This window comes from Heptranchias perlo, unplaced genomic scaffold (assembly GCF_035084215.1).
Source record: "Heptranchias perlo isolate sHepPer1 unplaced genomic scaffold, sHepPer1.hap1 HAP1_SCAFFOLD_286, whole genome shotgun sequence".
NCBI lineage: Eukaryota > Metazoa > Chordata > Chondrichthyes > Hexanchiformes > Hexanchidae > Heptranchias > Heptranchias perlo.
This window is the reverse complement of record NW_027139298.1, coordinates 322,683-346,367: the sequence shown is the minus strand read 5'-3', so window position 1 is coordinate 346,367 and position 23,685 is coordinate 322,683. Positions and strand designations below refer to the sequence as shown.

At 56.9% G+C, this 23,685-nt stretch overlaps 1 protein-coding gene across 1 annotated transcript in view; it reads right to left on the bottom strand.

The window, feature by feature from the left end:
• Nucleotides 1-77: 77 nt before the first annotated feature.
• LOC137310882 (zinc finger protein 271-like) overlaps nt 78-23,685 on the bottom strand; it is a 70,460-nt gene continuing 46,852 nt past the window's right edge. Inside the window, exons 3-4 of the mRNA XM_067978431.1 lie at nt 6,274-6,391; nt 78-3,988 (exon numbers count right to left, since the gene is read on the bottom strand). Of these exons, the coding sequence (XP_067834532.1) occupies nt 2,301-3,988; nt 6,274-6,391 (1,806 nt within the window). The 3' untranslated portion in view covers nt 78-2,300. The remainder of the gene's footprint in view (nt 3,989-6,273; nt 6,392-23,685) is intronic.

Below are 23,685 nucleotides of genomic sequence, written 5' to 3'. Positions count from 1 at the left end.
GCCAGCACAGACACGATGGGACAAATGGCTTCCTCCTGTGCTTTACCTACTATGATAAAGAGTCTACCTTACAACAGTCTATTTAAACAGAGTTTATTTTATAGCAGAATCTCTACGAACTACAGCAAACAGAACTCCTGACTGAAACTACAGCAAAGTCTCTCAACAAAAGCAGGATTATTTCACCAGCAAAATTAAACGCAATACAACAAATCCCTGTCGCTTGCAGCGGTGCGGTCTCCAGGTGTGATTGACGGGGGAATTGCCCAATCATCTCCACTCTAACCGGGAACCGTGGTGTCACCGTATGCAGCCCTAGACTCTCAGACCTGCTAACGGATCAGGCAGAAGGCAAAAATCTTACACTCGCCTTCCGCCGGAAGCCATGATGTGACAGTAATGAGAAGGGAGCCACCTGACTCTGGCCAAGGGCACACACTCTGGACCAGGCCAATTGAATGGCCTTTTATGCTGCCTTCCCTGGTAATCCTTCCCACTGCTCCATTACCCAGCCTTGGCACAACAGAAAATCCACCTGAAATACACACCTGCTGCTAAACACCGTTTATTTTTCCATTTTAGTTCCTTTAACGAGACAGGAAGAGAAAGTGACAAACATTACTTTTAACTTCAGTTAAATATAAATCCTTTTAAACTCAGGGCATCTGAATGACCCTCTCTACAATCGCCAACCTCGCAGTCCAAAGGTAACATCGTCCCCCGGACACTGGGGGTGTCTCCTCCCCCTCCCCCTCGACACTGGGGGGTGTCCCCCTGATTCTCCACCTTCCCTCCTGAAACCCGTGCTGACTATCCTTTATTCTATTTTCGGTTTCTCAATGTTTTTCTATTCCATCTTTGAGTAAAGATTCCACCATCTTTCCTCCCACTGACGTTAAGCTAATTGGTCTATAGTTCCCTGGACTGGTTCTATCTCCCTTTTTAAATAAAGGAATCACATTAACTGTCCGCCAGTCCTCTGACACTAATCCCTTTTCTAATATTTTATGTATGTAATAGTGCCTCTGCTATCTCCTCCCCAACTACTTTTAATATTCACGGATGCAATCCATCTGGACCAGGGGTTTTATCCTCTCTAAGTTTGATCAGTTTATTAATTACCTCCCCCCTTTCTACCTTCAATGTCTTTCTATCTTTTTCAATCTCTTCTTCTAATGTCCTGCCCACCATGTTTGTCTCCCTGGTAAATACTGAGGCAAAGTAATTATTTCATATTTCTGCCATTTCGCTGTCATTACCGGTGAGTTTATCCTGTGTGTCCCTTAGTGACCGTGACCCTATCCTGATTTTCCTTTTGTTATTGTTTTGTCTGTAGAAACTCCATTCTCTTTTCCCCTAGCCCTTCCTCTTCCTGCCAGTTTATTTGGAGGTTGTTGAAATCTCCCACGATTATTATTTGATTTTTTTTTATTGTCATAGATTTGCCTCCATGTTTTGTCCTCCGCCTTCCTTCCACTATTAGGTGGTCTGTAGAATATCCCTATTAACGTGATCGATCCCTTCTTACCCTTTGTCTTAATCCCTAAGGATTCTGTTTCTATCTCAATGTCACTTTTGATCCTTTTTTCTATTGCCATTGTGTTGTTTCTAATTAGTACGGCTACCCCACCCCCCTCCCTATCCTTTCTAAATACATTATATCCTGCAATATTTAACTGCTAGTCCTGTTCTTTATGTAGCTGTGTTTCAGTTATCCCGACTACCTCTGGCTCCTCGCTATGAATTATTGCTCCCGGTTCCCCAGTTTTGTTTCGGATGCTGTGCACATTGCTGTACGGGCAATTTAATCTGTTTTTATTAATTGTTCCACTCACTTCATTTTGTAACAGTCATTTTACACCGATGTTCTAGAAGTATAATTGTTTCCTGACCGTTTATGTTATCCTGATTCCTTAACTTGCTCTGACCCGATTTCTTTTATCTTCAGGATTATGTTATTCTGGTGCCGAGTATAGACCAATGGTCTGTTTCTGGGCTGTAGATTCCACGGGTCTAGACAGTGCGTCTGGAGGCTCAGTGCTGTTCTCCCCCCCCCCCCCCCCCCCCACTCCAGTCAAACAGCCTGCTGCAACTCACTGTCTAGACTCTACAGGAAGGATGGCTGCCTCGGTGAAGTAGCAGAGGGGTGTCAGCACTGCCAGAGGAGGGGAAGTAAAGAAAAGACACAGGTCTGGTCCGAACCCAACCCCGTACCCACCGTTCTACCCCCACCCCGCCCAGCCCCGGCGGGGCATCAGGGCTCTGGGTGCCCCAGGGCTGGTGAAAGTCTCGGCACAGCTTCACACGTGAGAACGCTGGTGCACCGAGAGCGAGGACGAGGTGGCAAAGGCCTTGGTGCACACGGAGCAGCGGAAGGGCTTCTCCCCGGTGTGGATGCGCCGGTGGTTGAGGAGGCTGGAGGACTGGGCGAAGGCTTTGTCACAGGTCTCGCACTTGAAGGGCTTCTCCCCGGTGTGGATGCGCCTGTGGTTGAGGAGGGTGGAGAGCTGGGTGAAGGCTCGGGAGCACACGGAGCAGCGGTGTGGCTTCTCGCCCAGGTGGATGCGCTGGTGGTTGAGGAGGGTGGAGAGCTGGGTGAAGGAGCGGTCGCACAGCTCGCACTGGAAGGGCTTCTCCCCGGTGTGGACCCGCTGGTGCTTGAGGACGTCCGAGGACTGGTTGAAGGCCCTGCCGCACGTCTCGCACTTGAAGGGCTTCTCCCCGGTGTGGAGCCGCCTGTGGTTGGTCAGGTTGACCGACTGGCTGAAGGCCTTGTCGCACCTCTCGCACTGGAAGGGCTTGTCTCCAGCGTGGGCCCGCTGGTACCGGGGCAGCTGGGAGGGGTCTCCGAAGATCTTGAGGCAAGCAGAGCACTGGAAGGACTGCTCCCCGGTGTGGGCCCGCTGGTGCCGGGAGAGGTGGGAGGGGTCTCCGAAGCTCTTGAGGCAGGCCAGGCACTGGAAGGGCCTCTCCCCGGGGGTCTGGGTGTTCTGGTGGATCAGCAGCTTGGAGGAGACTCTGAAGGCTTTCTGGCATGTCTCGCACTGGGAGGGCCTCTCGCCGGAGTGAGCCTGCTGATGCTTGGCCAGCGAGGGGCTGTCAGCGAAGCACTCCTGGCATAATCCGTGCTGGCAGGGCCGCTCCTCGGAGTGGATACGCTGGTGGTTGAGGAGGATGGAGGACTGGGCGAAGGCTTTCTCGCACATCTCGCACTGGAAGGGCTTCACGCCGGTGTGGGTGCGCTGGTGGGTCAGCAGGGTAGAGGACTGGGCGAAGGCTTTCTCGCACATCTCGCACTGGAAGGGCTTCTCGCCGGTGTGGGTGCGCCGGTGGTTGAGGAGAGTGGAGGACTGGGCGAAGGCTCGGGGGCACACGTCGCACTTGTAGGGCCTCTCGCCGGTGTGGGTGCGCTGGTGATTGAGGAGGTCGGAGGACTGGGCGAAGGCTCGGTCGCACGTCTCGCACCGGTACGGCTTCTCACCCACGTGGATACGCTCGTGCACCAGGAACCAGGACAGCTGGCCAAAAGACTTGTCGCAGAGGGAGCAGGTGAAGAGACGCTCTTTGGTACAAGCCCGCCTGCGGGTGGGGAGCCTGGCTGGCTTCTTACCAGCCCGGGGCATTAAAGGTCTCCCTGGGTGATGGAGCGAGCAACCTTCCTGGGCCGGGTCCAGTGTATCAGCCGCGTCCTGCGAGCCCTCTAAGCCTGCCTCATTCTTCATGTCTGCCGTGCCCCGTGAGCCTGCTTTGGCGGGACGTTCAATGCTGCCTGTCTGCCTCCTCTCCAACGAGGTAGCGTCGTTCTCCTCAGCGAGCATCCTTGCGGAGGATAAATCTCCCGGCTGACTGCCTCCATTTTGAGGGCAGCTTGCCGGGGACTTTGCACCGCGCTTTCCGTGGCCGAGGTCTCCCTTCACCGTGGGGGTGGCCGTAAACGTACTGCCCTTGATTCCACGCTTCCTGGGCCACATGTCTTCACAACTTCCTTCTGCACAACAAAAGCACAAGGGTTTTTAACTCTCTCCATCCCGAGTTTATCATCTCTTTTGATGGATGGGGTGCAGCACCATGGGTAACGGCAACCTGCTGTGACCCCGTCCCCACCCCTGGCAACCTGCCGTCACCCTGCCCCCCGCCAACCTGCCACGACACCACCCCCCCCACACCTGCCGTGACCCCCAGCCCCGGCAAACTGCTGTACCCCCCCTCCTCCACCCACCCCGACAACATACGGTGACCCCGACCCCCTGCCGTGACTCATCCCCCTCCCCACTGGGTATCTGTCACTCTTTACACAAATTAGCCAAACCCCTCGATTAGATTCGTCTGTAACTCACTCCCGGGTATCTGTTATTCTATATATAAACCCCCCCGAACCCCTCGATTAGATTCCAGCCTGTAACTCACTCCCGGGTATCTGTTATTCTATATATAAACCCTCCCGAAACCCTCGATTAATTCCAGCCTGTAACTCACTCCCGGGTATCTGTTATTCTATATATAAACCCCCCCGAACCCCTCGATTAGATTCCAGTCTGTAACTCACTCCCGGGTATCTGTTATTCTATATATAAACCCCCCCGAACCCCTCGATTAGATTCCAGCCTGTAACTCACTCCCGGGTATCTGTTATTCTATATATAAACCCCCCCGAACCCCTCGATTAGATTCCAGCCTGTAACTCACTCCCGGGTATCTGTTATTCTATATATAAACCCTCCCGAAACCCTCGATTAATTCCAGCCTGTAACTCACTCCCGGGTATCTGTTATTCTATATATAAACCCCCCCGAACCCCTCGATTAGATTCCAGTCTGTAACTCACTCCCGGGTATCTGTTATTCTATATATAAACCCCCCCGAACCCCTCGATTAGATTCCAGCCTGTAACTCACTCCCGGGTATCTGTTATTCTATATATAAACCCCCTGAACCCCTCGATTAGATTCCAGCCTGTAACTCACTCCCGGGTATCTGTTATTCTATATATAAACCCCCCCGAACCCCTCGATTAGATTCCAGCCTGTAACTCACTCCCGGGTATCTGTTATTCTAAATATAAACCCACCGAACCCCTCGATTAGATTCCAGCCTGTAACTCACTCCCGGGTATCTGTTATTCTATATATAAACCCCCCCGAACCCCTCGATTAGATTCCAGTCTGTAACTCACTCCCGGGTATCTGTTATTCTATATATAAACCCCCCCACCCCCGTTGAACTCCTCGCCTGTCAAACCGTGTTGTTGCGAAATGAAGCCATTCTGCAGTACTTTCAATGAGATCACCCGTGCAGCCAGGTGAGACGGATACTCCCAGGGCGCCTCGGCGGCGTGGCAAACAACCTCGGATCCGCAGGCGGCCGGGAGCAGTTTGGTTTCCTCCGCCTGGCTGGCACTGGGACAGTCTGGTCTAAGGGGATCCTTGTTTACCGTGGATCTTGAGATTGCTTGCTGAGCCAGGGAGGCACCCTGGGACTATCCGTACCACCTGGCTGCGCGGGTGGTCTCCTGTGGGCACTGGGCAGGTGCAGGTGGCGTGAGTTACGCAGTCTTCCACCCCGGTGTCCCGCGGGGGGGGGGGGGGGGGGGAGGAGGGCCACTGATTCCCTCAAGCAGCATCACTAAAAGAAAACACACACACTATCTGCTCCTTTAACAGCACAGGAGGAAGGAAGCCTCTGCATTTCTACCCATCCCATCCCCACCCCAGGTCCTTTCACAGCCACCCCAGCGTGTTTGAGGCAGCCAAAACTGCGCACAGCAAGATCCCAAAGGCAGTTGGGGGGGGGGGGGGGGGGGAGAGAGAGAGAAATGGCCGGCCCAGCCTGTCCTGAGGGCGGTGGGTCGGTCGGCCGGCCGGCTCGCTCAGTGAGGAGCCCATTCGGCCCATCCCGCCTGTGCCAGCCCGTCCAACACTTTGGCCCCGCCCATTGCTCCTGGTGTGGGATCTTGCCGTGCGGCCGAAATCGAGGAGAAGTTCGTCGGCTCGGAGGCGCAAGTTCGTGCCCCCCGCTAGAGTCGGCCGTCCGATCACTCACCCACCCCCGGCGGGCGTGACTGAGCCCGCTCTCAGGCGCCGGCCGACCGGGCCTTGTTTACCCATCGCCGAGGCCGCCAGGGGAAGGGGAGGGGAGGGTAAGCGGGCCTACTTCCGGCTTCCAGAAGGTTCCTGCAGCCCAGCACCGGGCTGTCGTGGATTAGTTCGTCCCCTCGGTGTGAGGAGGGGGGGGGTTTGTTCCTACAGATTGGAGCCAGCGGCCACCGGTACCGACCTGCGCGCACAGCCCTCTCCACCTCCTCTCCCGCCGCTCTCCGGGCGCCGACTGACCAGGCGAGGGGGAGGGAGCCAGCAAAGGGCGGGAGCAGCCGCCCAATCATTCGCCCGCACGCCTCTGATTGACGGCAGCGGCAGCCAATCGGGCTGCGCCAAGCGGTCGCCGCCCTCTTTCCCCCCCCCCCCCCCCCTCCCCTCCCTCCTCCCGCCCTCGCGCCGTGTCAATCAGGGCCGGAACCCCGCCCCCTTTCACCCACACACCGATTACCGAGCGGCGTGTCAATCACGGCTGGAATCCCGCCCCCTTTCACCCACACATCCATCACCGAGTGAAGTGTCAATCACGGCCGAAACCCCGCCCCTTTTCTCCCTTCCCGCGCGCGGGGCCGGTTGGAGCTGCCGTTGGGATTTGAATGGCGCGCGGGCGGGGTGACGGTTGGAGAAGGCGGCCATTATGATGGATGGCTGGAAGGAGCTTGAATGGACGGCCTTTTACAACTCAGTCTCACACTAAACCCCCACCCCCATTCACTCCCCCCTCCCAAAAAAAATCAGGGAATCTCTGAGGGAAAGGGAAAGAAAAATATTTTTTAATAGAGAGAGAAAAGAAAGTGCAGAAGCTACCTAAGGTGTCAACTGGCATCCAAACAAAGATGGCAGAAAGCGACAGCAAGGAGCCACAAAGAAAGACTTGTGTTCACCTGGCGCCTGCTCAGGGGTCTCGGAAACACCTCAAACTGCATGGCGGTCAGCAGAAGCCTGGCCTTTTCTACATGGGGGGGCGGGGGTGAGGGAGGACAGTTGATGTGGGGACAGATGGAGATGGGCAACATGTGTACAATAACTTGCATCCCAATATGGAGGTGGGGGCAAGGACGTCCTGTAGTACGTGGGCAGAACGGCCGCAAAGCCATCAGGGGGCGGCCGAATGGAAAGCACGGCCAATGACAAGAGGCCGTGGAAGGAAGGATGGGAAAAGAGCCAGCCGTGTCGGAATGGAGAACGTGGGAGATGAGCAGTGATAGAAAGAACTCCCATTTCTACACCACTTCAAGGCGTCCCAAAACGCTTCACAGCCAATGATGGACTTTTTGAAGAGTGCTCACTGTTGTCATGAAGGAAACACGGCAGTTAATTTGCGCACAGCAAGATCCCACAAACTGCAGTGTGATAAATGAACAGAAAAATTTGACAAATTTATTAAGAGTTTTTCGAGGATGCAACTAGCACGATAGATAAAGGGGAACCAGTGGATGTCGTATGTTTGGATTTTCACAAGGCATTCGATATGGTGACACAAAAGGTTGTGACTCAAGATCAGAGCTCATGGGGTTGGGGGTAATATATTAGCATGGATAGAGGATTGGTTAATGGACAGAAAACAGAGAGTAGGGATAAACAGGTCATTCTCAGGTTGGCAGGCTGTAACTAGTGGGGTACAGCAAGGATCGGTGCTCGGGCCTCAGCTATTTACAATCTATATTAATGACTTAGATGAAGGGACCGAGTGTAATGTATCCAGGTTTGCTGATGATCCAAAGCTAGGTGGGAAAGTGAGCTGTGAGGAGGGTCAAAACTGTACACAGTGCTCCAGGTGAGGTCTCACAAAGCCCTGTACAATTGTAGTAAGACTGCCTTACTCTTGTACTCCAGTACTGGACTGTGTACAGTTTTGGTCTCCTTATTCACGAGGTGTAAATTGCAGCAGGAAAAGGGGGACTGAGGGAGGTGGAGAGAATGAGGGAGGGGAGACTGAGGGAGAGGATCCTGAACGAGGTGCGAGGACTGAGAGAGGTGGGGACTGAGGGAGAGGAGACTGAGGGAGGTGGGGGGACTGAGGGACGTGGGAGACTGAGGTGGGAGGAGGAATCCCACGGTTTGGAGGGGAGACTGAGGGAGGGGAGGAATCCCACGGTTTGGAGGGGAGACTGAGGGAGGGGAGGAGTCCCACAGTTTGGAGGGGAGACTGAGGGAGGGGAGGAGTCCCACAGTTTGGCGGGAAGACTGAGGGAGGGGAGGAGTCCCACAGTTTGGAGACTGAGGGAGGGGAGGGGAGGGGTCCCACAGTTTGGAGACTGAGGAAGGGGAGGAGTCCCACAGTTTGGAGACTCAGGGAGGGGAGGAGAACCACAGTTTGGAGACCGAAGGAGGGAAGGAGTCCCACAGTTTGGTGGGAAGACTAAGGGAGGGGAGGGGTCCCACAGTTTGGAGACTGAAGGAGGGGAGGAGTCCCACAGTTTGGAGGGGAGACTGAGGGATGGGAGGACTCCCATAATTTGGAGGGGAGACTGAGAGAGATGAGGAGTCCCACAGTTTGGATGGGAGACTGAGGGAGGGATGGAGTCCCACAGTTTGGAGAATGAGGGAGGGGAGAAGTCCCACAGTTTGGAGGGGAGACTGAGTGTGCGTAAGAGTCCCACAGTTTGGAGACTGAGGGAGGGGAGGTGTCCCACAGTTTGGAGACTGAGCTAAGGGGAGGAGTCCCACAGTTTGGAGACTAAGGAAGTGGAGGAGTCCCACAGTTTGGAGGGGAGACTGAGGGGGAGGAGGAATCCCACAGTTTGGAGGGGAGACTGAGGGTGGGGATGAGTCCCACAGTTTGGAGACTGAGGTAGAAGAGGAGTCCCACAGTTTGGAGACTGATGGAGGTGGAGAGTCCCACAGTTTGGACACTGAGAGGTGGGGGGAAGAGTCCCACAGTTTGGAGACGGAGGGAGGGGAGGAGTCCCACAGTTTGGAGACGGAGGGAGAGTAGGAGTCCCACAGTTTGAGGGAGACTGAGGGGGAGGGAGGAGTACCACAGTTTGGAGACTGAGGGAGAGGAGGAGACCAAAAATTTGGAGACTGAGGAAGGGGAGGAGTCCCATAACTTGGAGGGGAGACTGAGTGAGGGGAGGAGTCCCTCGGTTTGAGGGGAGACTGAGGTGTGGGGAGAACTCACGCAGTTCGGAGACTGAGGGAGGGGAGGAGTCCCACAATTTGGAGGAGAGACTGAGTGAGGGGAGGTGTCCCACAGTTTGGAGACTGAGGGAGGGGAGAAGTCCCACAGTTTGGAGACTGAGGGAGGGGAGGAGTCCCACAGTTTGGAGGAGAGACTGAGGGTCGGGAGGAGTCCCACAGTTTGGAGGAGAGACTGAGGGAGGGGAGGAGTCCCACAGTTTGTGGACTGAGGGAGGGGAGAAGTCCCACAGTTTGGAGACTGAGTGAGGGGAGGAGTCCCACAGTTTGGAGACTGAGGGAGGGGAGGTGTCCCACAGTTTGGAGACTGAGTGAGGGACGGGAGGAGTCCCACAGTTTGGAGGAGAGACTGAGGGAGGGGAGGAGTCCCTCGGTTTGAGGGGAGACTGAGGTGTGGGGAGAACTCACGCAGTTCGGAGACTGAGGGAGGGGAGGAGTCCCACAGTTTGGAGACTGAGGGAGGGGAGGAGTCCCACAGTTTGGAGGAGAGACTGAGGGTCGGGAGGAGTCCCACAGTTTGGAGGAGAGACTGAGGGAGGGGAGGAGTCCCACAGTTTGTGGACTGAGGGAGGGGAGGTGTCCCACAGTTTGGAGGAGAGACTGAGGGAGGGGAGGAGTCCCACAGTTTGGAGACTGAGTGAGGGGAGGTGTCCCACAGTTTGGAGACTGAGGGAGGGGAGGAGTCCCACAGTTTGGAGGAGAGACTGAGGGACGGGAGGAGTCCCACAGTTTGGAGGAGAGACTGAGGGAGGGGAGGAGTCCCACAGTTTGGAGACTGAGTGAGGGGAGGTGTCCCACAGTTTGGAGACTGAGGGAGGGGAGGAGTCCCACAGTTTGGAGGAGAGACTGAGGGACGGGGAGTCCCACAGTTTGGAGGAGAGACTGAGGGAGGGGAGGAGTCCCTCGGTTTGAGGGGAGACTGAGGTGTGGGGAGAACTCACGCAGTTCGGAGACTGAGGGAGGGGAGGAGTCCCACAGTTTGGAGACTGAGGGAGGGGAGGAGTCCCACAGTTTGGAGGAGAGACTGAGGGTCGGGAGGAGTCCCACAGTTTGGAGGAGAGACTGAGGGTCGGGAGGAGTCCCACAGTTTGGAGGAGAGACTGAGGGAGGGGAGGAGTCCCACAGTTTGTGGACTGAGGGAGGGGAGGAGTCCCACAGTTTCGAGAGTGAGGAAGGGGAGGAGTCCCACAGTTTCGAGAGTGAGGAAGGGGAGGAGTCCCACAGTTTGGAGAGTGAGGGAGGGGAGGAGTCCCACAGTTTGGAGACTGAGGGAGGGGAGGAGTCCCACAGTTTGGAGACTGAGGGAGGGGAGGAGTCCCACAGTTTGGAGGAGAGACTGAGGGACGGGAGGAGTCCCACATTTTGGAGGAGAGACTGAGGGAGGGGAGGAGTCCCACAGTTTGTGGACTGAGAGTCGGGAGGTGTTCTACAGTTTGGAGACAGAGGGAGGGAGGACTCCCACAGTTTGGAGACTGAAGGAGGGGAGGACTCCCACAGTTTGGAGACTGAAGGAGGGGAGGACTCCCACAGTTTGGAGAGGAGACTGAGGGAGGGGCGTAGTCCCACAGATTGATAGACTGAGAGAGGCGAGGAGTGACACAGTTTGGAGACTGAGGGAGGGGCGGAGTCTCACAGTTTGGAGAGGAGACTGAGGGAGGGGCGTAGTCCCACAGATTGATAGACTGAGAGAGGCGAGGAGTGACACAGTTTGGAGACTGAGGGAGGGGCGGAGTCTCACAGTTTGACGACTGAGGGAGGGGAGAATTCCCACAGTTTGGACGGGAGACTGAGAGTGGGAAGGAGTCCCACAGTTTGGAGGCTGAGGTTGGGGAGGAGTCCCTCATTTTGGAGGGAAGCCTGAGGTAGGGAAAGAGTCCCACAATTTGGAGACTGAGGGAAGGGAGGTGTCCCACAGTTTGGAGACTGGGGGTGGGGAGGATTCCCACAGTTTGGAGAGTGAAGGAGGGGAGGAGTCCCACCGTTTGGACACTGAGGTTGGGGAGAGGTCCCACATTTTGGAGACAGAGGGTGGGGAGGAATCTCACAGTTTGGAGACTGAGTGTGGGGAGGAGTCCCATAGTTTGAGGGGAGATTGAGGGGCGGAAGAGACCCACAGTTTGTTGACTGGGAGAAGCGAGGTGTCCCACAGTTTGGAGACTGAGGGAGGGGAGGAGTCCCACAGTTTGGAGACTGAGGGAGGAGAGGAGTCCCACAGTTTGGAGACTGAGGGAGGGGAGAAGTCCCACAGTTTGGAGACTGAGGGAGGGGAGGAGTCCCACAGTTTGGAGACTGAGGGAGTCGAGGAGTCCCACAGTTTGCAGGGAGACTGAAGGTCGGAGGGGACACTTAGTTTGTGGACTGAGAGAAGGGAGGTGTCGCACAGTTTGGAGTCTGAGGCAGGCGAGACGTCCCACAGTTTGCAGACTGCCGGAGGGGAGGAGTCCCACAGTTTGGAGGAGAGACTGAGGAAGGGGAGGAGTCACACAGTTTGGAGGAGAGACTGAGGAAGGGGAGGAGTCACATCGTTTGGAGACTGAGGGAGGGGAGGAGTCCCACAGTTTGGAGACTGAGGGAGGGGAGGAATCCCACAGTTTGGAGGAGAGACTGAGGAAGGGGAGGAGTCACATCGTTTGGAGACTGAGGGAGGGGAGGAGTCACATCGTTTGGAGACTGAGGGAGGGGAGGAGTCCCACAGTTTGGAGACTGAGGGAGGGGAGGAATCCCACAGTTTCGAGACTGAGGGAGGGGAGGAGTCCCACAGTTTGGAGAGGAGACTGAGGGAGGGGCGGAGTCTCACAGTTTGACGACTGAGGGAGGGGAGAATTCCTACAGTTTGGACGGGAGACAAAGAGTGGGGAGGAGTCCCACAGTTTGGAGGCCGAGGTTGGGGAGGAGTCCCTCATTTTGGAGGGAAGCCTGAGGTCGGGGAGGAGTCCCACAATTTGGAGACTGAGGGAAGGGAGGAGTCCCACAGTTTGGAGACTGAGGGAGGGGAGGAGTCCCACAGTTTGGAGACTGAGGTCGGGGAGGAGTCCCACAGTTTGGAGACTGAGAGAAGGGAGGTGTCCCACAGTTTGGAGAGTGGGGGTGGGGAGGATTCCCACATTTTGGAGACTGAGGGAGGGGAAGAGTCCCACCGTTTGGACACTGAGGTTGGGGAGAGGTCCCACATTTTGGAGACAGAGGGTGGGGAGGAGTCCCATAGTTTGGAGACTGAGGGAGGAGAGGTGTCCCACAGTTTGTACACTGAGGGAATGGAGGAGTCCCACAGTTTGGAGACTGAGGGAATGGAGGAGAACCATAATTTGGAGGAGAGACTGAGGGAGGGGAGGAGTCTCACAGTTTGGAGACTGAGGGAAGGGAGGAGTCCCACAGTTTGGAGACTGAGGGAATGGAGGAGAACCATAATTTGGAGGAGAGACTGAGGTAGGGGAGGAGTCTCACAGTTTGACGACTGAGGGAGGGGAGAATTCCCACAGTTTGGACGGGAGACTGAGAGTGGGGAGGAGTCCCACAGTTTGGAGGCTGAGGTTGGGGAGGAGTCCCTCATTTTGGAGGGAAGCCTGAGGTAGGGAAGGAGTCCCACAATTTGGAGACTGAGGGAAGGGAGGTGTCCCACAGTTTGGAGACTGGGGGTGGGGAGGATTCCCACAGTTTGGAGAGTGAAGGAGGGGAAGAGTCCCATAGTTTGGAGACTGAGGGAAGGGAGGAGTCCCACAGTTTGGAGACTGGGGGTGGGGAGGATTCCCACAGTTTGGAGACTGAGGGAAGGGAGGCGTCCCACAGTTTGCAGACTGCCGGAGGGGAGGAGTCCCACAGTTTGGAGGAGAGACTGAGGAAGGGGAGGAGTCACACAGTTTGGAGACTGAGGGAGGGGAGGAGTCCCACAGTTTGGAGACTGAGGGAGGGGAGGAGTCCCACAGTTTGGAGGAGAGACTGAGGAAGGGGAGGAGTCACACAGTTTGGAGACTGAGGGAGGGGAGGAGTCCCACAGTTTGGAGACTGAGGGAGGGGACGAGTCCCACAGTTTGGAGAGGAGACTGAGGGAGGGGCGGAGTCTCACAGTTTGACGACTGAGGGAGGGGAGAATTCCTACAGTTTGGACGGGAGGCAAAGAGTGGGGAGGAGTCCCACAGTTTGGAGGCCGAGGTTGGGGAGGAGTCCCTCATTTTGGAGGGAAGCCTGAGGTCGGGGAGGAGTCCCACAATTTGGAGACTGAGGGAGGGGAGGAGTCCCACAGTTTGGAGACTGAGGGAGGGGAGGAGTCCCACAGTTTGGAGACTGAGGGAGGGGAGGAGTCCCACCGTTTCGAGACTGAGGGAGGGGAGGAGTCCCACAGTTTGGAGAGGAGACTGAGGGAGGGGCGGAGTCTCACAGTTTGACGACTGAGGGAGGGGAGAATTCCTACAGTTTGGACGGGAGACAAAGAGTGGGGAGGAGTCCCACAGTTTGGAGACAAAGAGTGGGGAGGAGTCCCACAGTTTGGAGACTGAGGGAGGGGAGGAGTCCCACAGATTGAAGGCTGACGGAGGGGAGGAGTCCAACAGTTTGGAGACTGAGGGAGGGGAGGAGTCCCACAGTTTGGAGACTGAGGGAGGGGAGGAGTCCCACCCTTTCGAGACTGAGGGAGGGGAGGAGTCCCACAGTTTGGAGAGGAGACTGAGGGAGGGGCGGAGTCTCACAGTTTGACGACTGAGGGAGGGGAGAATTCCTACAGTTTGGACGGGAGACAAAGAGTGGGGAGGAGTCCCACAGTTTGGAGACAAAGAGTGGGGAGGAGTCCCACAGTTTGGAGGCTGAGGTTGGGGAGGAGTCCCTCATTTTGGAGGGAAGCCTGAGGTCGGGGAGGAGTCCCACAATTTGGAGACTGAGGGAAGGGAGGAGTCCCACAGTTTGGAGACTGGGGTTGGGGAGGATTCCCACAGTTTGGAGAGTGAAGGAGGGGAGGAGTCCCACAGTTTGAGGGGTGAATGAAGGGCGGAGGAGACCCACAGTGTGTAGACTGAGAGAGGGGAGAGGTCCCACATTTTGGAGACAGAGGGTGGGGAGGAGTCCCATAGTTTGGAGACTGAGGGAGGAGAGGTGTCCCACAGTTTGTACACTGAGGGAATGGAGGAGTCCCACAGTTTGGAGACTGAGGGAATGGAGGAGAACCATAATTTGGAGGAGAGACTGAGGGAGGGGAGGAGTCTCACAGTTTGACGACTGAGGGAGGGGAGGATTCCCACAGTTTGTAGACTGAGGGAGGGGAGGAGTCCCACAGTTTGGAGACTGAGGGAGGGGAGAAGTCCCACAGTTTGAGGGGAGACTGAGGGAGTCGAGGAGTCCCACAGTTTCCAGGGAGACTGAAGGTCGGAGGGGACACTTAGTTTGTGGACTGAGAGAAGGGAGGTGTCGCACAGTTTGGAGTCTTAGGCAGGCGAGGCGTCCCACAGTTTGCAGACTGCCGGAGGGGAGGAGTCCCACAGTTTGGAGGAGAGACTGAGGAAGGGGAGGAGTCCCACAGTTTGGAGACTGAGGGAGGGGAGGAGTCCCACAGTTTGGAGACTGAGGGAAGGGAGGAGTCCCACAGTTTGGAGACTGAGGGAAGGGAGGAGTCCCACAGTTTGGAGACTGAGGGAGGGGAGGAGTCCCACCGTTTCGAGACTGAGGGAGGGGAGGAGTCCCACAGTTTGGAGAGGAGACTGAGGGAGGGGCGGAGTCTCACAGTTTGACGACTGAGGGAGGGGAGAATTCCTACAGTTTGGACGGGAGACAAAGAGTGGGGAGGAGTCCCACAGTTTGGAGGCTGAGGTTGGGGAGGAGTCCCTCATTTTGGAGGGAAGCCTGAGGTCGGGGAGGAGTCCCACAATTTGGACACTGAGGTTGGGGAGAGGTCCCACATTTTGGAGACAGAGGGTGCGGAGGAGTCCCATAGTTTGGAGACTGAGGGAGGAGAGGTGTCCCACAGTTTGTACACTGAGGGAATGGAGGAGTCCCACAGTTTGGAGACTGAGGGAATGGAGGAGAACCATAATTTGGAGGAGAGACTGAGGGAGGGGAGGAGTCTCACAGTTTGGAGACTGAGGGAGGGGAGGGGTCCCATAGTTTGGATACTGAGGGAGGGGTGGAGTCCCACAGTTTGCAGAGGAGACTGAGGGAGGGATGGAGTCCCACAGTTTGCAGACTGAGGGAATGGAGGAGTCCCACAGTTTGCAGACTGAGGGAGGGGAGAAGTCCCACAGTTTGCAGACTGAGGGAGGGGAGGAGTCCCACAGTTTGGAGACTGATGGAGGGGAGGAGTCCCACAGTTTGGAGACTGAGGGAATGGACGAGAACCATAATTTGGAGGGGTGACTGAGGGAGGGGAGGAGCCTCATAGTTTGGAGACTGAGGGAGGGGAGGAGTCCCACAGTTTGGAGACTGAGGGAGGGGAGGGGGTCCCACAGTTTGGAGACTGAGTGAGGGGAGGAGTACCACAGTTTGGAGATTGAAGGAGGGGAGGAGTCCCACAGTTTGGAGGGGAGACTGAGGGAGGGGAGGAATCCCACAGTTTCGGGACTGAAGGAGAGGAGGAGTCCCACAGGTTGGAGAGGAGACTGAGGGTGGGGAGGAGTCCCACAGATTCAAGGCTGACGGAGGGGAGGAGTCCAACAGTTTGGAGACTGAGGTTGGGGAGGAGTCCCACAGTTTGGAGACTGAGGGAGGGGAGGAATACCGCAGTTTGGAGACTGAGGGAGGGGAGGAGTCTCACAGTTTGGAGGGGAGACTGAGGGAGGGGAGGATTCCCACAGTTTGTGAGGAGACTGAGGGAGGGGAGGAGTCCCACAGTTTGGAGACTGAGGGAGGGGAGGAGTCCCACTGTTTGGATACTGAGGGAGGGGAGGAGTCCCACAAATTGAAGACTGAGGGAGGGGAGGAGTCCCACGGTTTAGAGACTGAGGGAGGGGAGGAGTCCCACAGTTTGGAGACTGAGGGAGGGGAGGAGTCCCACAGTTTGGAGACTGAGGGAGGGGAGGAGTCCCACAGTTTGGAGAGGAGACTGAGGGAGGGGCGGAGTCTCACAGTTTGGAGACTGAGGGAGGGGAGGAGTCCAACAGTTTGGAGACTGAGGGAGGGGAGGAGTCCCACAGTTTGGAGACTGAGGGAGGGGAGGAGTCCCACAGTTTCGAGACTGAGGGAGGGGAGGAGTCCCACAGTTTGGAGAGGAGACTGAGGGAGGGGCGGAGTCTCACAGTTTGACGACTGAGGGAGGGGAGAATTCCTACAGTTTGGACGGGAGACAAAGAGTGGGGAGGAGTCCCACAGTTTGGAGGCTGAGGTTGGGGAGGAGTCCCTCATTTTGGAGGGAAGCCTGAGGTCGGGGAGGAGTCCCACAGTTTGGAGACTGGGGTTGGGGAGGATTCCCACAGTTTGGAGAGTGAAGGAGGGGAGGAGTCCCACAGTTTGAGGGGTGAATGAAGGGCGGAGGAGACCCACAGTTTGTAGACTGAGAGAAGGGAGGTGTCCCACAGTTTGGAGAGTGGGGGTGGGGAGGATTCCCACATTTTGGAGACTGAGGGAGGGGAAGAGTCCCACCGTTTGGACACTGAGGTTGGGGAGAGGTCCCACATTTTGGAGACAGAGGGTGGGGAGGAGTCCCATAGTTTGGAGACTGAGGGAGGAGAGGTGTCCCACAGTTTGTACACTGAGGGAATGGAGGAGTCCCACAGTTTGGAGACTGAGGGAATGGAGGAGAACCATAATTTGGAGGAGAGACTGAGGGAGGGGAGGATTCCCACAGTTTGTAGACTGAGGGAGGGGAGGAGTCCCACAGTTTGGAGACTGAGGGAGGGGAGAAGTCCCACAGTTTGAGGGGAGACTGAGGGAGTCGAGGAGTCCCACAGTTTCCAGGGAGACTGAAGGTCGGAGGGGACACTTAGTTTGTGGACTGAGAGAAGGGAGGTGTCGCACAGTTTGGAGTCTTAGGCAGGCGAGGCGTCCCACAGTTTGCAGACTGCCGGAGGGGAGGAGTCCCACAGTTTGGAGGAGAGACTGAGGAAGGGGAGGAGTCCCACAGTTTGGAGACTGAGGGAGGGGAGGAGTCCCACAGTTTGGAGACTGAGGGAGGGGACGAGTCCCACAGTTTGGAGAGGAGACTGAGGGAGGGGCGGAGTCTCACAGTTTGACGACTGAGGGAGGGGAGAATTCCTACAGTTTGGACGGGAGACAAAGAGTGGGGAGGAGTCCCACAGTTTGGAGGCTGAGGTTGGGGAGGAGTCCCTCATTTTGGAGGGAAGCCTGAGGTCGGGGAGGAGTCCCACAATTTGGAGACTGAGGGAAGGGAGGAGTCCCACAGTTTGGAGACTGAGGGAGGGGAGGAGTCCCACCCTTTCGAGACTGAGGGAGGGGAGGAGTCCCACAGTTTGGAGAGGAGACTGAGGGAGGGGCGGAGTCTCACAGTTTGACGACTGAGGGAGGAGAGAATTCCTACAGTTTGGATGGGAGACAAAGAGTGGGGAGGAGTCCCACAGTTTGGAGGCTGAGGTTGGGGAGGAGTCCCTCATTTTGGAGGGAAGCCTGAGGTCGGGGAGGAGTCCCACAATTTGGACACTGAGGTTGGGGAGAGGTCCCACATTTTGGAGACAGAGGGTGGGGAGGAGTCCCATAGTTTGGAGACTGAGGGAGGAGAGGTGTCCCACAGTTTGTACACTGAGGGAATGGAGGAGTCCCACAGTTTGGAGACTGAGGGAATGGAGGAGAACCATAATTTGGAGGAGAGACTGAGGGAGGGGAGGAGTCTCACAGTTTGGAGACTGAGGGAGGGGAGGGGTCCCATAGTTTGGATACGGAGGGAGGGGTGGAGTCCCACAGTTTGCAGAGGAGACTGAGGGAGGGATGGAGTCCCACAGTTTGCAGACTGAGGGAATGGAGGAGTCCCACAGTTTGCAGACTGAGGGAGGGGAGGAATCCCACAGTTTGCAGACTGATGGAGGGGAGGAGTCCCACAGTGTGGAGACTGAGGGAATGGACGAGAACCATAATTTGGAGGGGAGACTGAGGGAGGGGAGGAGCCTCATAGTTTGGAGACTGAGGGAGGGGAGGAGTCCCACAGTTTGGAGACTGAGGGAGGGGAGGGGGTCCCACAGTTTGGAGACTGAGTGAGGGGAGGAGTACCACAGTTTGGAGATTGAAGGAGGGGAGGAGTCCCACAGTTTGGAGGGGAGACTGAGGGAGGGGAGGAATCCCACAGTTTCGGGACTGAAGGAGAGGAGGAGTCCCACAGGTTGGAGAGGAGACTGAGGGTGGGGAGGAGTCCCACAGATTCAAGGCTGACGGAGGGGAGGAGTCCAACAGTTTGGAGACTGAGGGAGGGGAGGAGTCCCACAGTTTGGAGACTGAGGGAGGGGAGAAGTCCCACAGTTTGGAGACTGAGGGAGGGGAGGAGTCCCACAGTTTGGAGACTGAGGGAGGGGAGGAATACCACAGTTTGGAGACTGAGGGAGGGGAGGAGTCTCACAGTTTGGAGGGGAGACTGAGGGAGGGGAGGATTCCCACAGTTTGTGAGGAGACTGAGGGAGGGGAGGAGTCCCACAGTTTGGAGACTGAGGGAGGGGAAGAGTCCCACAGTTTGGATACTGAGGGAGGGGAGGAGTCCCACAAATTGAAGACTGAGGGAGGGGTGGAGTCCCACGGTTTAGAGACTGAGGGAGGGGAGGAGTCCCACAGTTTGGAGACTGAGGGAGGGGAGGAGTCCCACAGTTTGGATACTGAAGGAGGGGAGGACTCCCACAGTTTGGAGACTGAGGGAGCGGAGGAGTCTCACAGTTTGGAGATTGAGGGAAGGGAGGCGTCCCACAGTTCGGAGATTGAGGGAGGGGAGGCGTCCCACAGTTCAGAGATTGAGGGAGGGGAGGAGTCCCACAGTTTGGAGGGGAGACTGAGGGAGGGGAGGAGTCCCACAGTTTGGAGACTGAGGGAGGGGAGGAGTCTCACAGTTTGGAGGGGAGACTGAGGGAGGGGAGGAGTCCCACAGTTTGGAGACTGACGGAGGGGAGGAGTCCCACAGTTTGGAGACTGAGGGAGGGGAAGAGATGCACAGTTTGGAGACTGAGGGTGGGGAAGAGCCACAAGTTTGGAGATGGAGGGTGGGGTGGAGTCCCACAGTTTGGAGACTGAGGATGGGGAGGATTCCCAAAGTTTGGTGACCGAGGGTGGGGAGGAGTCCACAGATGGATGGGAGAATGAAGGTGGGCAGGAGTCCCACATATTGGAGACTGAGGCAGGGGAGGAGTCCCACAGGTTCAAGACTGGGGTTGGGGAGGAGTCCCACAGTTTGGAGGGCAGCCTGACGGAGGGAAGGAATCCCACAGTTTGCAGACTGAGGGAGGGGAGGAGTCCCACAGTTTGGAGACTGAGGGAATGGACGAGAACCATAATTTGGAGGGGAGACTGAGGGAGGGGAGGAGCCTCATAGTTTGGAGACTGAGGGAGGGGAGGAGTCCCACAGTTTGGAGACTGAGGGAGGGGAGGGGGTCCCACAGTTTGGAGACTGAGTGAGGGGAGGAGTACCACAGTTTGGAGATTGAAGGAGGGGAGGAGTCCCACAGTTTGGAGGGGAGACTGAGGGAGGGGAGGAATCCCACAGTTTCGGGACTGAAGGAGAGGAGGAGTCCCACAGGTTGGAGAGGAGACTGAGGGTGGGGAGGAGTCCCACAGTTTGGAGGGCAGCCTGACGGAGGGAAGGAATCCCACAGTTTGCAGACTGAGGGAGGGGAGGAGTCCCACAGTTTGGAGACTGATGGAGGGGAGGAGTCCCACAGTTTGGAGACTGAGGGAATGGACGAGAACCATAATTTGGAGGGGAGACTGAGGGAGGGGAGGAGCCTCATAGTTTGGAGACTGAGGGAGGGGAGGAGTCCCACAGTTTGGAGACTGAGGGAGGGGAGGGGGTCCCACAGTTTGGAGACTGAGTGAGGGGAGGAGTACCACAGTTTGGAGATTGAAGGAGGGGAGGAGTCCCACAGTTTGGAGGGGAGACTGAGGGAGGGGAGGAATCCCACAGTTTCGGGACTGAAGGAGAGGAGGAGTCCCACAGGTTGGAGAGGAGACTGAGGGAGGGGAGGAGTCCCACAGTTTGGAGACTGAGGGAGGGGAGAAGTCCCACAGTTTGGAGACTGAGGGAGGGGAGGAGTCCCACAGTTTGGAGACTGAGGGAGGGGAGGAGTCCCACAGTTTGGAGACTGAGGGAGGGGAGGAGTCCCACAGTTTGGAGACTGAGGGAGGGGAGGAGTCTCACAGTTTGGAGGGGAGACTGAGGGAGGGGAGGATTCCCACAGTTTGTGAGGAGACTGAGGGAGGGGAGGAGTCCCACAGTTTGGAGACTGAGGGAGGGGAGGAGTCCCACAGTTTGGATACTGAAGGAGGGGAGGACTCCCACAGTTTGGAGACTGAGGGAGCGGAGGAGTCTCACAGTTTGGAGATTGAGGGAAGGGAGGCGTCCCACAGTTCAGAGATTGAGGGAGGGGAGGAGTCCCACAGTTTGGAGGGGAGACTGAGGGAGGGGAGGAGTACCACAGTTTGGAGACTGAGGGAGGGGAGGAGTTCCACAGTTTGGAGACTGAGGGAGGGGAGGAGACCCACAGATGGGAGACTGAGGGAGGGGAGGAGTTCCACAGTTTTGAGACTGAGGAAGCTGAGGAGTCCCACAGTTTGGAGGGGGACTGAGGGACGTGAGGAGTCCCACAGTTTCGAGGAGAGACTGTGGGAGGGGAGGAGTCCCACAGTTTGAAGGGAGACTGAGGGACGGAGGAGAACCACAATTTGGAGACTGAGGGAGTGGAGGAGACCCACAGTTTGGAGACTGAGGGTGAGGAGGAGTCCCACAATTTGGAGACTGAGGGAGGCGAGGGGTCCCACAGTTTGGAGACTGAGGGTGGGAAGGAGACGCACAGTTTGGAGTGGAGACTGAGGGACGGAGGAGACCCAAACTTTTCAGGTGGAGGGAGGGGAGGATTCCCACAGTTTGGAGACTGAGGGAGGGGAGAAGGTGCACAGTTTGGAGACTGAGGGTGGTGAGGACACCCTCAGTTTGGAGATGGAGGGAGGAGAGGGGTCCCACCGTTTGTAGACTGAGAGAAGGGAGGAGTCCCACAGTTTGGAGACTGAGGGAGGGGAGGAGTCTCACAGTTTGGAGGGGAGACTGAGGGAGGGGAGGAGTCCCACAGTTTGGAGACTGACGGAGGGGAGGAGTCCCACAGTTTGGAGACTGAGGGAGGGGAAGAGATGCACAGTTTGGAGACTGAGGGTGGGGAAGAGCCACAAGTTTGGAGATGGAGGGTGGGGTGGAGTCCCACAGTTTGGAGACTGAGGATGGGGAGGATTCCCAAAGTTTGGTGACCGAGGGTGGGGAGGAGTCCACAGATGGATGGGAGAATGAAGGTGGGCAGGAGTCCCACATATTGGAGACTGAGGCAGGGGAGGAGTCCCACAGGTTCAAGACTGGGGTTGGGGAGGAGTCCCACAGTTTGGAGGGCAGCCTGACGGAGGGAAGGAATCCCACAGTTTGCAGACTGAGGGAGGGGAGGAGTCCCACAGTTTGGAGACTGATGGAGGGGAGGAGTCCCACAGTTTGGAGACTGAGGGAATGGACGAGAACCATAATTTGGAGGGGAGACTGAGGGAGGGGAGGAGCCTCATAGTTTGGAGACTGAGGGAGGGGAGGAGTCCCACAGTTTGGAGACTGAGGGAGGGGAGGGGGTCCCACAGTTTGGAGACTGAGTGAGGGGAGGAGTACCACAGTTTGGAGATTGAAGGAGGGGAGGAGTCCCACAGTTTGGAGGGGAGACTGAGGCAGGGGAGGAATCCCACAGTTTCGGGACTGAAGGAGAGGAGGAGTCCCACAGGTTGGAGAGGAGACTGAGGGTGGGGAGGAGTCCCACAGTTTGGAGGGCAGCCTGACGGAGGGAAGGAATCCCACAGTTTGCAGACTGAGGGAGGGGAGGAGTCCCACAGTTTGGAGACTGATGGAGGGGAGGAGTCCCACAGTTTGGAGACTGAGGGAATGGACGAGAACCATAATTTGGAGGGGAGACTGAGGGAGGGGAGGAGTCCCACAGTTTGGAGACTGAGGGAGGGGAGGGGGTCCCACAGTTTGGAGACTGAGTGAGGGGAGGAGTACCACAGTTTGGAGATTGAAGGAGGGGAGGAGTCCCACAGTTTGGAGGGGAGACTGAGGGAGGGGAGGAATCCCACAGTTTCGGGACTGAAGGAGAGGAGGAGTCCCACAGGTTGGAGAGGAGACTGAGGGAGGGGAGGAGTCCCACAGTTTGGAGACTGAGGGAGGGGAGAAGTCCCACAGTTTGGAGACTGAGGGAGGGGAGGAGTCCCACAGTTTGGAGACTGAGGGAGGGGAGGAGTCCCACAGTTTGGAGACTGAGGGAGGGGAGGAGTCCCACAGTTTGGAGACTGAGGGAGGGGAGGAGTCTCACAGTTTGGAGGGGAGACTGAGGGAGGGGAGGATTCCCACAGTTTGTGAGGAGACTGAGGGAGGGGAGGAGTCCCACAGTTTGGAGACTGAGGGAGGGGAGGAGTCCCACAGTTTGGATACTGAAGGAGGGGAGGACTCCCACAGTTTGGAGACTGAGGGAGCGGAGGAGTCTCACAGTTTGGAGATTGAGGGAAGGGAGGCGTCCCACAGTTCAGAGATTGAGGGAGGGGAGGAGTCCCACAGTTTGGAGGGGAGACTGAGGGAGGGGAGGAGTCCCACAGTTTGGAGACTGAGGGAGGGGAGGAGTTCCACAGTTTGGAGACTGAGGGAGGGGAGGAGACCCACAGATGGGAGACTGAGGGAGGGGAGGAGTTCCACAGTTTTGAGACTGAGGAAGCTGAGGAGTCCCACAGTTTGGAGGGGGACTGAGGGACGTGAGGAGTCCCACAGTTTCGAGGAGAGACTGTGGGAGGGGAGGAGTCCCACAGTTTGAAGGGAGACTGAGGGACGGAGGAGAACCACAATTTGGAGACTGAGGGAGTGGAGGAGACCCACAGTTTGGAGACTGAGGGTGAGGAGGAGTCCCACAATTTGGAGACTGAGGGAGGCGAGGGGTCCCACAGTTTGGAGACTGAGGGTGGGAAGGAGACGCACAGTTTGGAGTGGAGACTGAGGGACGGAGGAGACCCAAACTTTTCAGGTGGAGGGAGGGGAGGATTCCCACAGTTTGGAGACTGAGGGAGGGGAGAAGGTGCACAGTTTGGAGACTGAGGGTGGTGAGGACACCCTCAGTTTGGAGATGGAGGGAGGAGAGGGGTCCCACCGTTTGTAGACTGAGAGAAGGGAGGAGTCCCACAGTTTGGAGACTGAGGGAGGAGAGGAATCCCACAAGTTTGGAGATGGAGGGAGGGGAGGAGTCCCACAGTTTGGAGACGGAGGGTGGGGAGGAGTCCCACAGTTTGGAGACTCAGGGAGGGGAGGTGTCCCACAGTTTGGAGACTGAGG